General features: G+C 38.0%; 1 protein-coding gene across 3 annotated transcripts in view; it reads left to right on the top strand.

Annotated features, from left to right (window-relative positions):
* Nucleotides 1–9459, top strand: part of DOCK11 (dedicator of cytokinesis 11) — an 83595-nt gene extending 74136 nt beyond the window's left edge. For 2 of the 3 annotated variants that reach the window (XM_082062111.1, XM_082062112.1), the window contains 5 exons: nucleotides 509–719; nucleotides 1059–1249; nucleotides 1906–2006; nucleotides 3184–3322; nucleotides 5896–9453. In XM_082062111.1, coding sequence (XP_081918237.1) covers nucleotides 509–719; nucleotides 1059–1249; nucleotides 1906–2006; nucleotides 3184–3322; nucleotides 5896–6018 — 765 coding nt within the window. In that variant the 3' untranslated portion in view covers nucleotides 6019–9453. Of the gene's footprint in view, nucleotides 1–508; nucleotides 720–1058; nucleotides 1250–1905; nucleotides 2007–3183; nucleotides 3323–5895 lie in introns of all 3 variants that reach the window. The other variant, XR_014185006.1, reaches the window with a different exon arrangement.
* Nucleotides 9460–11851: the final 2392 nt, after the last annotated feature.

Raw genomic sequence — 11851 nt, forward strand, 5'->3', positions numbered from 1 at the left:
AATGGTCCCTGCAAGGACTGTTCACATGCGTCTGGGTTACCAAAGGTGATGCAACCGTTGATATGTCTGGGTTACCAAAGGTGATACTGGTGATCCCGAAGCTTGGTTTGTGCAAGCCCTCAGATTTGCTCGCTGTGGCCCAGTACTGGATGAACATTAGCACATGGCCTGGAACCAATAGGGCCATATTAGAAGGACCAAGTAGCTCAGGCACGTGCTGCATTGATGGGTGAGGTGATACGGATGGCTATCTGTTCCAGATGGAGCTTGTTTGGCACCAGATGAGATGTTTCTTGTGCTACACCTCCTTGTCTTGTCTGCCTGCTAGCAGGTGGTCTAGACATCACAGCTAAGGTCAAGGGGAGTGTTTTGTGTGTCATCCATTTGCATGCAATGGGGCTGGTTCAGCAAGGAGTCAGTTTAAAACAGATCCCTGGAGATAATTAAGCAACTGTACGTTGAGTTATTAACATTGGTTCCTCTAGTGAGTAACCCTGTTATTTCACAGGTCAACATTAAAGACCTTGATCCTAAGTATGCTCATATTCAAGTGACTTATGTGAAGCCCTATTTTGAAGACAAAGAAATCTCTGAAAGAAAGACTGAATTTGAAAGAAATCATAACATCAACAGATTTGTATTTGAAACTCCTTACACTTTATCTGGAAAGAAGCATGGCAGTGTGGAAGAACAGTGTAAAAAAAGGACCATTCTAACTAGTAAGTACAAGCATCTCAGCATGATACAGTATGTATCAGGGACAATTTTTAGACTATTTTAGTTCATGAAAATATCCCTAGAGAGTCGGAAATTGTCTGAGCTACTTAATCAGAATTGTGATACAATATTCTGGTTGGGAGGGGAATTTACCTTATATTTCTGTGTGCAAATTTTTACAAATTAATAAGTCATACTGGTAATTATAAGCATGTTCAGGATTTCACAAACACGGAATAAAATCCTGAGGGCAAGGATCTGCTTGTGTATGTTCTATGAAAAGTACTCCTATTCGCTGCATGACTTTTCAATCTATAAACTTCCTTTGCTGTTTCTGCTAGCTTTGAACTCCTTTCCATACGTAAAGAAGAGAATTCCAGTTAATTATGAACATCAGGTTAATTTAAAACCAATTGATGTCGCAACTGATGAAATAAAAGACAAGACAGCAGAGCTGCAGAAACTCTGCTCTGCTGGTGATGTTGACATGATCCAGCTGCAACTCAAATTGCAAGGCTGCGTTTCTGTGCAGGTAAGGCTTGACGTCCTTTCAAAATTACATTTATTTACACATCTCTGAGTGAGTCATCTCAGCATAACACATTTACTCTCCAGAAATCATTAACTACCTCGTCTGCAGCAAGGCAGCAGTCAGCCTGCCAGCACAGCTTGCCCTGCCACATGCAGTGGTACGTTAGCGGGTGGCTCATGGTAATTAGTATTTTGTCCATTGATGTTTACATTGTCAAGTCTAAGTGTAATTATACCTTAGTTGGCCATGGGTGAATGCTGCAATATACTTAATTCTTAAAGATTGTTCTGTAAATATCAGGCACAAATAGCCTTTTTGTGAACATGATCTTTCCCAAGCTGGATAAATGACCTTAGGACTCAGATCATACTGCTTTTTCAAACAGAAATAGGGTGAAAGCATGAGGAAATGAATTGAATCTCTCTTTTAATCTCCATTTATCTTTTGGTCTTAAAAAAACTAGATAGAGAAACAAATACTCAAGTTTTGAATCTTCAGGGGCCTCCGGTGACATGAGTCATGCGGAGTTGGTAGCATTGAAATAGTATGCTAAATGTTTTTGTAAAAAAATAATATATATATATTGCCTTGATAACTGCTTTTAGCAGATCAACAGAAGTTCCAACATAAATTATTTATTTCGGTTTTGGTTCTAGGTTAATGCTGGTCCCTTGGCCTATGCCAGAGCTTTCTTAAGTGACAGCCAGTCCAGCAAATATCCCACTAAGAAGGTGAATGAGTTAAAAGAAATGTTCAGGTAGGATTTCTAATGTGATAAAAACCTGCCAGCTGGCTGGAACATGATACGTGCTTTGCTTATGTTTTGCCTGTCTCCAAAATCAGCAGATGCTGAATGCTCAGATGTGCCTTATAAAGATGCAGGTTGGATCTTATAAAGATCTGTGGGTGCTCATACGAAAAAAGTCAATGTAACTATATATGTCAAGAGTTCCCATGCTTAGGGCTGCGATCTCCATAGGAAGATTTGCTTGACCGCCTGCTTCAGTAGTTTGTGTGGGTATTTGAGGTTATAGTGCATTGTTTCCCAGTCTTTCCAAAGGGAGACTTTTTCCTTGATAATGATGAACTTGAAATATTTTAAAGCAAATGCCTTTCCAGTTTATGGGCGATGATCATTCTTGTTTCTTTTGCTAATTTTTGAAACTATACGACTTGCACAGGCGTTTTTACAACTCCTGTCCCTTAGGGTAGGTTTTACCTCCCACATGAAAGTGTCTCCCAAGATATAATCAGACAGTCCCACCACATCACTTTTTGGATGTCTCAGGAGAAACTGGTTCCCCATCAGCTCCTGCATTTGTTAATGGGTGCTGGTGACCCCCATTTTGTCCATTGGTTACTGTATGGAAGGAGCAGCATTGGGGCCAATCCTATTTTCCTTCACTATATTGAGTAACCTAGCAAACCATGAAACAAATAAGAGAACAATCCTTGCAATCCTGTGCATGGATGCAGGACAGTGGAAAGGCTGTTTTACTTTCTAGCCTTGCAGTGCAACCAGAAGGACAAACACAATCTCTATTTCATGCAAAAAATCAAAGTCATGCTTGTATTTTCATTATATTCTGTAAAAAGGGAGAAATATGCATGTGAAATAAACTGAGTAACCGTAACGGGCTGGGGAGAAGGTGCGAGAACACGGTGTTGCACTGGGGGTGTGTGTGTCCCATCTGCTGAGGGTCCAGGCTGGAAGGAGCTCCAACAGAAAGCACAATCCTGTGTTGCAGTCGCTCCCCATTCCCCGATCCACTGTGCCAGCAATGCTTCTAGAATGTGACTTGTCTCAAACATTGGAGAAAAGTGAGGGGAGAGAGAGAGGAAAAAAAACCCAGAAATATTTGCCTATCTGGTTGTTTGTTTTAGCAGAAGACTGGGTTATTCAAATGCCCAAAGTTCATTCCTTTCCTCCCCAGGAAGTTTATACAAGCTTGTGGAATTGCTCTGGAGCTCAACGAGCGACTCATTAAGGAAGATCAAGTGGAGTACCATGAGGGCCTAAAATCAAACTTCCGGGACATGGTGAAAGAGCTTTCCGACATCATCCACGAACAGGCACGTACTGCATCTCGGGAGCCCACAGAGGTGGTTCTCCATGCTTGAAAACGAGCTAATGCTGAAAACTCACTGAAAACTAATTGAAAACTTGATCACTTTTCATGTTATTTAGCGAAATATATTATTAAAAGGCGAGTAGCTGGACATGAAAAGTAAACTAAGCACATGGTGGATTCTTAAAAGTGGCTTCTGTTGATGGAAGGTCTCAGCCTGGTGTTGGTGTACAGTGTGCTTCAGGTTGGAGTCTTTGCTGACACAAACCCTTAGTTTACTAGCTGCTCTGCTCATCAGAAATCCTGTGACACGTTTTGCCTCATGTTTTCTACATTGTAAGAATCCTGTGATAAGTCACAGGTCGAAATTCTCTGCCAAAATTTCCATTTCCTCAGTTATGTCCAGTTTAATTTCCTTTTTTTAATTATTCTTTTCCCTAAAGGATGTTTTATTTTAATTTTGGCCTGATGCCAATACACTATTTATGGGCACTGTTAAAACATTTGTGCTCATTTATCTGACCTATATCTTAACGTTTTCTTGAGTCTTTCTAGGAAAATAGATCTAATAGTAGCATCAGAGATGTGAGAGATCCAAACAACAGTTGCACATCTATCTGGTATTGTGCTGTGAAATTAGATGAAAACTGGCTTTCTGAAGTGATCTCTGTACCTCTGCTCTTTAATTTTGCCATGATTATGACAAAAGAAAGCTCAGTGTAGATTTGCACTATCGAGCACATAAAATGAACAGTACAGGCTGCATTGTGGTTCACAGTACTTGAAATTCAGAACAATGTTTTCAGAATCTCCCAGTTACTCAACCTACAGTCCATGTGTGACCATTAATTAAAAATGCAACACTTTAAATCACTAAAAATATGTAGGCAGATTCCACAATAAGGTGAGCAGTTTTGCACACTAATGCAAAAATGTGCAAGTGGCAAAATAATACAACTGCACCAGGTTGATATTTGTAAGTTAGGTTTGTTTACAATAAAATAATGTTTATTGGAATCAAATGAAGTCTCGCTTTGGAAGATTACAATCTAATTTCAGGGTAACAGTATGTGCAGTCTTATGATGGGGCTGAATTTTGTTGTAGGAGTATAAGAGAGGATCCATTTGAGAGTGACTGCTTCATCCCCCTTTCATTAGATTTCTCTACTATTCTGCTCATGACCACCATCTTCTCAGTGTGCAAACTATGAATTTTGCACGTTCTGCACACTAGTGTTTTTCATGTACATTACCCACCATGCATACAAATTTCATTCAGCAATGTTGGTTCATAGGAGTTGCCACCTGCTTACTCTAAGTTGTTCAAAAGTAAACCTTTCCAAGACATTTAATTTGCATGCAGCTGTTGGAACGTTTCTGTATTCTGCAATAGTCAAATCAAAACCAAATCACTCAGTTCTGCACCGTCGCAGTACAATAGTTAAGGTTATCTTAGAACAAAGAAGCATTGTTAAATCACACTCCCTATTATCCTGTTAGATTTGCAAATTCACTGTCATGTTGTCTTTGGATAATGGGCAAAATATTATAGCAACTGAAATGTCGATGTGAAGGGCTCACTGGGAAGGACGTACTTTTCACTTTCTTTTTGTTTTAGATCAAAAGGCAGATTAAAAGATCACATTTATGAGCACTGTTCTTTATGGTTATACAAATTATGTAGATAACTGCTGACTTGAACTTTGTATTGCTATCAAATGACCTAAGTATCTAACAAATTAGACTTAATGGAACATGTTTTCCTCTTCTGCAAAATTACTCAGTCAAACACAAAAAGCGTATTGCATTAATTTAGGGTTGTCATTGCAAATAACATATGTTTTTCTAAATATTGTCAGTGCCGCAAAACAACACGGGCAGTGTACTTAGTGTGAGCTGGCAGGGCAGATGGGTCACTCACTGGGTCAGCCTGTGACCTGTCTACAGATGTTTTAAGTTGGAGAAATGTAAACACACAAAAAATGGTAAAACTGCAGCAGAACAGTTACAGGAAGCCTCAGAGAGTGGTGGAAGACCGGATGTCCAGACACTGTTTATGATGGCCAGTGATCTCAGTTTTACTAATGTAAATTCAGGCTAACTAACTTGTTGACTGGTGAACCACAGGGTGAAAAACAAATACACAGTTGGCTCTAGAGCAGCTCCACCAGTGCTGTAAGACCATCCTTCAGGTTATAAACTACAAAATCTCACCACATGGCATGGATGTAGTGAGTGTTTGCTGTATTTAGCCGCACATACTCCAAATGCGTACCAAAGAAATGGTTAAAATTCTGTTACTGCTAAGATATAGTAAAAATTGCTATATAGAGAATTGTTTCTTTCCTATACTGGATAGCTGTAATTAAAAATCATCTAATAGTGCACAGGACAGTGTATATATGAATGCTACAGAAATTTCTAAATTACTCTTCTTTCTCATTTTTATTATGCTGCCTTTGCGAAACAGCTTTGAAGACAAGGTTGGATATCTCTTTTGCATACCTTTTCAAACAGCTTGATTATAGTAATGAACGGATAGTTTTACTGAATTTGTGACTATTTTGTTTTCTCTAGATCTACCACGAAGATACAATGCATTCGCCATGGATGCACGACTCCCTACACGTCTTCTGTGCAATCAGCGGAACATCTAGTGATGGAAGTTACTGTTCACTTAGACCCACTGCTGAAATATAAACATATCAGTCATATTTTACAGAGCTTTCTCAGGAATACTTGGAACTGTAAAAAGGATGTTTAAAAGAATCCATGATGAGCAAAGATTCAATGTGTTTTTTTTCAAAAAAGGTTGCCATGCTTTCAAACAGGGTGCTTGCTTATTTTGCTGAGCAACATTGAAAGTGCCTGGACATTGCACCACTGTGCTTGTTTTCTACTCTTTTTTTTAAGCTAAATGTATAACAGGACATGGAAAGGCAGTTATCTAAGTGTGTATTGAATTGCTGAACTATGAATTGAAACGATAATGGTACTATGTAAAGTTGTACAATGGAATATAATAAAATGTAAAACCACTTTGTAAATAGAAGAAGCATAGAGTATATAGAAATTAGCATTTTATTGAATTTGCTGCTAAAAGCTTTGCTGGACAGGGAACATGAAGGAGAAATCATAGTTGCTAGTAAGAGACCTTCCCCTTCTAAAAAGTGACTTGAGGTCCAGATGCCCAATTGCATGCACACAAGGAGAATAAACTCACCCTGGTCTGGAATAAGTAAAACCTAATTCAGAAACGATAATTTTTGTACAGCCTCTGAACAAATAATTCTAAAGTAAACTCCATGAGAGCTGAGATTACTATAGCTGATTTCAATTTTGGCTTTTCAGAGCTGCAGGAGGATGGGTTGTAGTCACAGAGGACAACCCAAGAGCTTTGGCATTTGATAATGATTTTTCTACTTACCACTCATGGTCTCACACAGATATAAACTCTGAAGACACCTTAAACTGAGTTGAGAATTATGAAGTGCTTCAACAGCTTTCAGAAAAAATCTAAAAATCTGTGAGACGTGCTTTAAAAAAATGCAGTTTATCAAAATAACTCATACAAAATTGAGGGGTTTTTTTAACCACATATGACGTGCATGTTCCCTTCTGTTAAACACATCTATTTTCTGAAAGCCCTTTATTTTTATCTCTCAAGTCTTTGGAGAAAATGTATTTTCCACAATTCTTTTATTCCTTCTCCCCCCGCCAATCTTTAATACAGTATCTCTCTTTCGTTTAATAGGACATTTGTAGATGCAGGAAGAAGAAAACAGATCAGTAATTCTTTTATCCAGCAACATTTTTAACATCTGTGTTTTTCAAAATCATGTCAATTGTAAATAGGGTTCCAGTAGTTCATATGGGAAGGGTGGGTTTTTTAAGGATATGTAACAAAATGTCATAATAAAAGGACTCCAGCTGGGTGTTCAGCTTGGCAATAGTGTCTATAAAATGTTAAGCTTCTGATTTCCGTTACAAAAATTATCTTCAAATAGCAACTGGATGACATTCCAAAATGTTTCTTATGTGTGATTCTAAATACCTAAAATTAATGGTCTGCTGAGAAAATAATGTTGTGATCCGTGAAGTCACCTATTAGCTGTTGTAACCAAAACACAGATATGGCAATGTAACAAACAGATCACGTTCCTGCTTGTATGTGCTTTTATGCCAGGCAGGCTCTAAATTTAGCTTAACAGAAAGAGGAAGAGAGACTAGTGTGTTTAAATATGGTCACTACCTTATTGATTTTCGTCTTTCAACAAATAATATTTAAAGGCACATAGTGAGAGTTTTCCAAATTACTAAAATATTATGAAGCTGTTTAATAGTGGACACATTTACAAAATTATTTTTTGAGTTAGTTAAATTCTGAATATCAATACTAAAGGTGTATCTTGAATACAGTCAGCAATGATGAGATCTGGACATCCAAAAGGTCTTGCTCTGTAGCTCTTTTAAATACTACAGCAACCTAATAGTTTCCCTAGAATTGTAGTGAAATTGTTATTCATGTGTTTTGATGTCTTTAATGTACTGAAATAACATTGTTGGGTGAATTTTCAATTATTTACTTTTGCTGATATTCCAGTGAAATTCTTACATCTTCAGATATCTTTAATGGTCCAAGATGAATTTTTGTCTGAACTTCTCAATTTATTGTTAGTATTGGAGTCGTCCTGTCATTTCAATTTAATATACTGGAAAATTGTCTCAATAGTTCAGGAAAAGAAAAAGAAAATATTTAATACCCATCCAATTAGAATATATACAGTCAGTACAGTTCAGAATACAGACTTACATGCAGTTTTGATGAAGAACAAAAATGATCATGCCCTAAGGATTTATCTTCTGTCCTGCAGGTAAATAATTTGACTGAATTTTTCATAGAAAAATCTCACAAGAAAAAATTGTCCTTTTTAGATGGGTTGTAAAGACTCTTAACAAACCAGCCTTGTTTTTTCTTTACATTTTCACCAATCTAGACATGATAGGGACTGGTCATTAGATATTTTACAGCTGTATCTGGACAACAGCGCCAAGAAGGTGTTCACATTTCTCTTCCTATCCTTTTCCTCCATAATTGACTCAATTTAAAGAAGCCCTCCAGATTTTTTCTTATTTCTAGTTGAAATAGCTTAATTGACAGATATACCTAGGGAGCGTAACGTATATGTCCCTGTTTTATGTAGCCGGTACTCACATTGGGTAATTCCTATTTGCTACCTTTTTTAGAAGAATATAAATGTTCATTGTTCATTAACACTTCTGTTTTTCTTATACTACCTAAGGAATGGTGGGAGATTTTCATCTGTAAAAATTAGTAGGCATATCTCAAATTACAACCTCACATGCCCTCTTTATTTATATCCATATAGCTACACATATATATATATTCTATATACACCTTCAATTCCTTTTGCTGTAAAGTTGCTGTATTAACATGTCAAGCCTCCAGAAGTGATGAATTGGCAATTTTGCAATCACACAATTATTTGCATAAAAGGTGAAGAAACAGGATAAAGTATCTGTCAATGAGGATTAAGAGCACTTGGCTACTCTCATTATCAGGACTGTTCTGGATGTGTCAGAGACAGATTGTTTGCAAGTAGGACATACAAAGCACCACAGGGTCTGCCAGCACTTTATGTACAAGAACATGCTTTTAGAGATTTATACATCTAGACAGAGTAAGCAAAGTGTAAACATTTATTCTCTTATTTGCCTTACTGCTTTTCTCTCTGCAGAGATTAGAAAGTAGTATGTTAAGACAAATAACTTCAGAGTTATGTTTCTTTTCCCCAAAAATCTGGGATGCAGAATTTACTGCATTCAGGGGCATATTTCTATATACTACTTGATGTTCTAAATTTCTTCTGGTAACTGAAGTTTTCATGAGATAGGTCAACAATTGCAAAAGCATGGATGTGAGAATACTTGTAGTGTGTAACGTGTTTATTTTGTTCCAGAAGCCTTTTGAACATATACCACATGGTATTTTGATATATTTTGAGAGTTTGCATAAGCATGACACCTTTTATCTCAAAGTAGATAAAACATGTTCATTTTCCCTTCTTGTACAGACAGAGCCCCACGGACTTCACAGCAGGCTCCAGAATGACCCTACAATGTGATGTAACGCAGCCCAAAAGGAATGGAGGAAAACCTAAGTGGAAATCATGGGCTCAAAAGTCTCATAAAAATGAAACTACATGTTATTCAGTCTACCCGCTTGAGGGGAGTAGCATGTAGTTTCATTTTTATGAGACTTTTGAGCCCATGATGTTCACTGAGCTGAATTCTTCTAATTAAACCAGAGGTTCTTACTGGATTTAGGAATACTGAGTACAGCTAATATGAAACCACACTTAACCTTTAAATAATATGCTTGTGTCAAGCAATGGTGAACCACTCATGAGATACACGTAATATTTCCACTATTCTGGATGTAATTTACTCTATTTTCTTGTAAATTTGACACCTGCTATTACCTGTTCATAACAGAAGTGCTTTTATTGTGTGTGTATATATTTGTGTTGTATAAGTCCTGTTTAACCTTCTGTGTGTGACAACAGACTGGTACATCCTGTTTGCCTTGGTTGTTGACTGATGTACCCGTGACACCAAGTAATACACATGCTACTCCAGAGCTTCTGAGACCAGCAATCCGATATTACTGGTTTTATTCTTGTTTGTGTTTCTTGAAGAATCAATGACTTGGACAAGAAAACAGAGCAAAATCACATTTCAGTCACTTCAGATAAAAGAGAGTTTATTCCAGGTCAAAATAAAAGACTACAAAACCAGGAAAAATGAGCGTTGTAATAAACATGTTTTGATTAGGGTGGGGTTTTTTTCTCTTCACAAAACAGGGTGAGTGATCTGAAGCTAATACCAGTGTAAGATTCATGGGACTAAAACCCAGTCAAATGAGCTACCACATACACTGCCTCCAAAGATGACTCTAATAAGTCTTCAAACGGATAAGTACACCAAATGAAACTGCTAATACTAAAATATTCAGCAGCAAATATGAGCAGCTGATTCAGAAATACTGAAGGAGGACAACGCTGATGTGCGGCATTTGCACATCCAGCTCGGAGGATCCCAAAACATAATTCATTGGGAAACCAAAGACAAGCATAGAGGTGCCTACAAATTTTTAAATAGAAATAACATGTGAATGACCAGTGAGGAAATGTCATAGCAAATCACCCTGCTTTCCTAAAGAATATTCAGTAAGTTTGTGATCAGGTTTTTGCTCTGGTTTGTATTTCCAGTTTTCAAACCCAGACTAATGCCCTTTGGGAATGTACTTACTGTTGCTCTACTCCAACTAACTCAAATGACTAGATTCGGTTGCCAGTATACTAATATATATATGTATACTAATATATATATATGCCAAGCTCAGGCAGTTGTATTGGCTATTATATGATGTGATGGAAGTCAGGTATAAGTATTGCTATTTACCTCACCAGTGGATAAAGGACAAACTGCTTTTTCTGCTGCTTTTTTTACCTCTGAGGCATCCTGTATGGGGCTCTCACGAGCCTTGGCCGAACAGCTGTAGAACCAGGTTCATGCCCTGCCTCTGCTGATTGGTGAAGGAGTTATTCCCTTGCTGAATAAACAGAGGAATTAAATAGACCTTGGTGTTTAGGGAACTGTGAGCAGGAGAGTTGATGCACAGACTTGCAATAGCAATTTATTGGAGAGGGTTACATGGTTCCATATCTACCCTAAAGTGTTCTTCAAAAGACATAGTTTTTATTCTGCATAATTTCTGATTTCTGGTGATGCTTGGGCAGCAGCTCAGAGAGAATTTGCAGAGTTCGTGGCCGTTTTGAACACACCTATCACAAACCTCTGAATGTTCCCCAAAGAACACTGAGGTCGAAAAGGGAGAGGCCCCATGAGTCAGACCGGGGTTTTTCAGCTCATGATTTTGGATTTTTGTGCCTCGGATCCAGATATATTCTAATTGGCTGAGCCCTTTTTTGAACTGACCCCAGCCATTTTCTGAAGAGCCCATAATTATGTCAGTTGAGACCTGAAATATTGACACAAAATCAGAAATGGTACAGAAGGAATCTCGCCATCAGTGTGTGGCAACTGAGTACTCTTCTGGTCCCAAAAGGGACAATTCCCCACAGAGTCATGCTGCTAATTACCACGGCCTCTTGTTGGACCTGGTGATCATGCAGCCACACCATGCGTCAGCATCGTTTCTTAATCTGAGATAGGGAATATGCACAGGAAAAAAATGGCTAGTTGTTCTTTTTTAATGCATCAGCAAACTCAATGTGCAGCCCCACGATCACCAGCTTTGGTTGTGTAGGTGGAAACGGCAGGAACACTCGGCCAAGGGCAGATCACAAGCATGATCATAAATCAGTTTACACCAAGCATGAAGCCATACCCCAAGTACTTATTTAACAGATTATTTTAAAGATACCTCAGGTGTGTCTGTATGTTTTCCCGTCACAACAGCGCAGGCATATTGTCTGAGAACATGAGC

The sequence above is a fragment of the Streptopelia decaocto genome, assembly GCF_964273445.1.
Source record: "Streptopelia decaocto genome assembly, chromosome: 10".
In the NCBI taxonomy this organism is placed as follows: Eukaryota; Metazoa; Chordata; class Aves; order Columbiformes; family Columbidae; genus Streptopelia; species Streptopelia decaocto.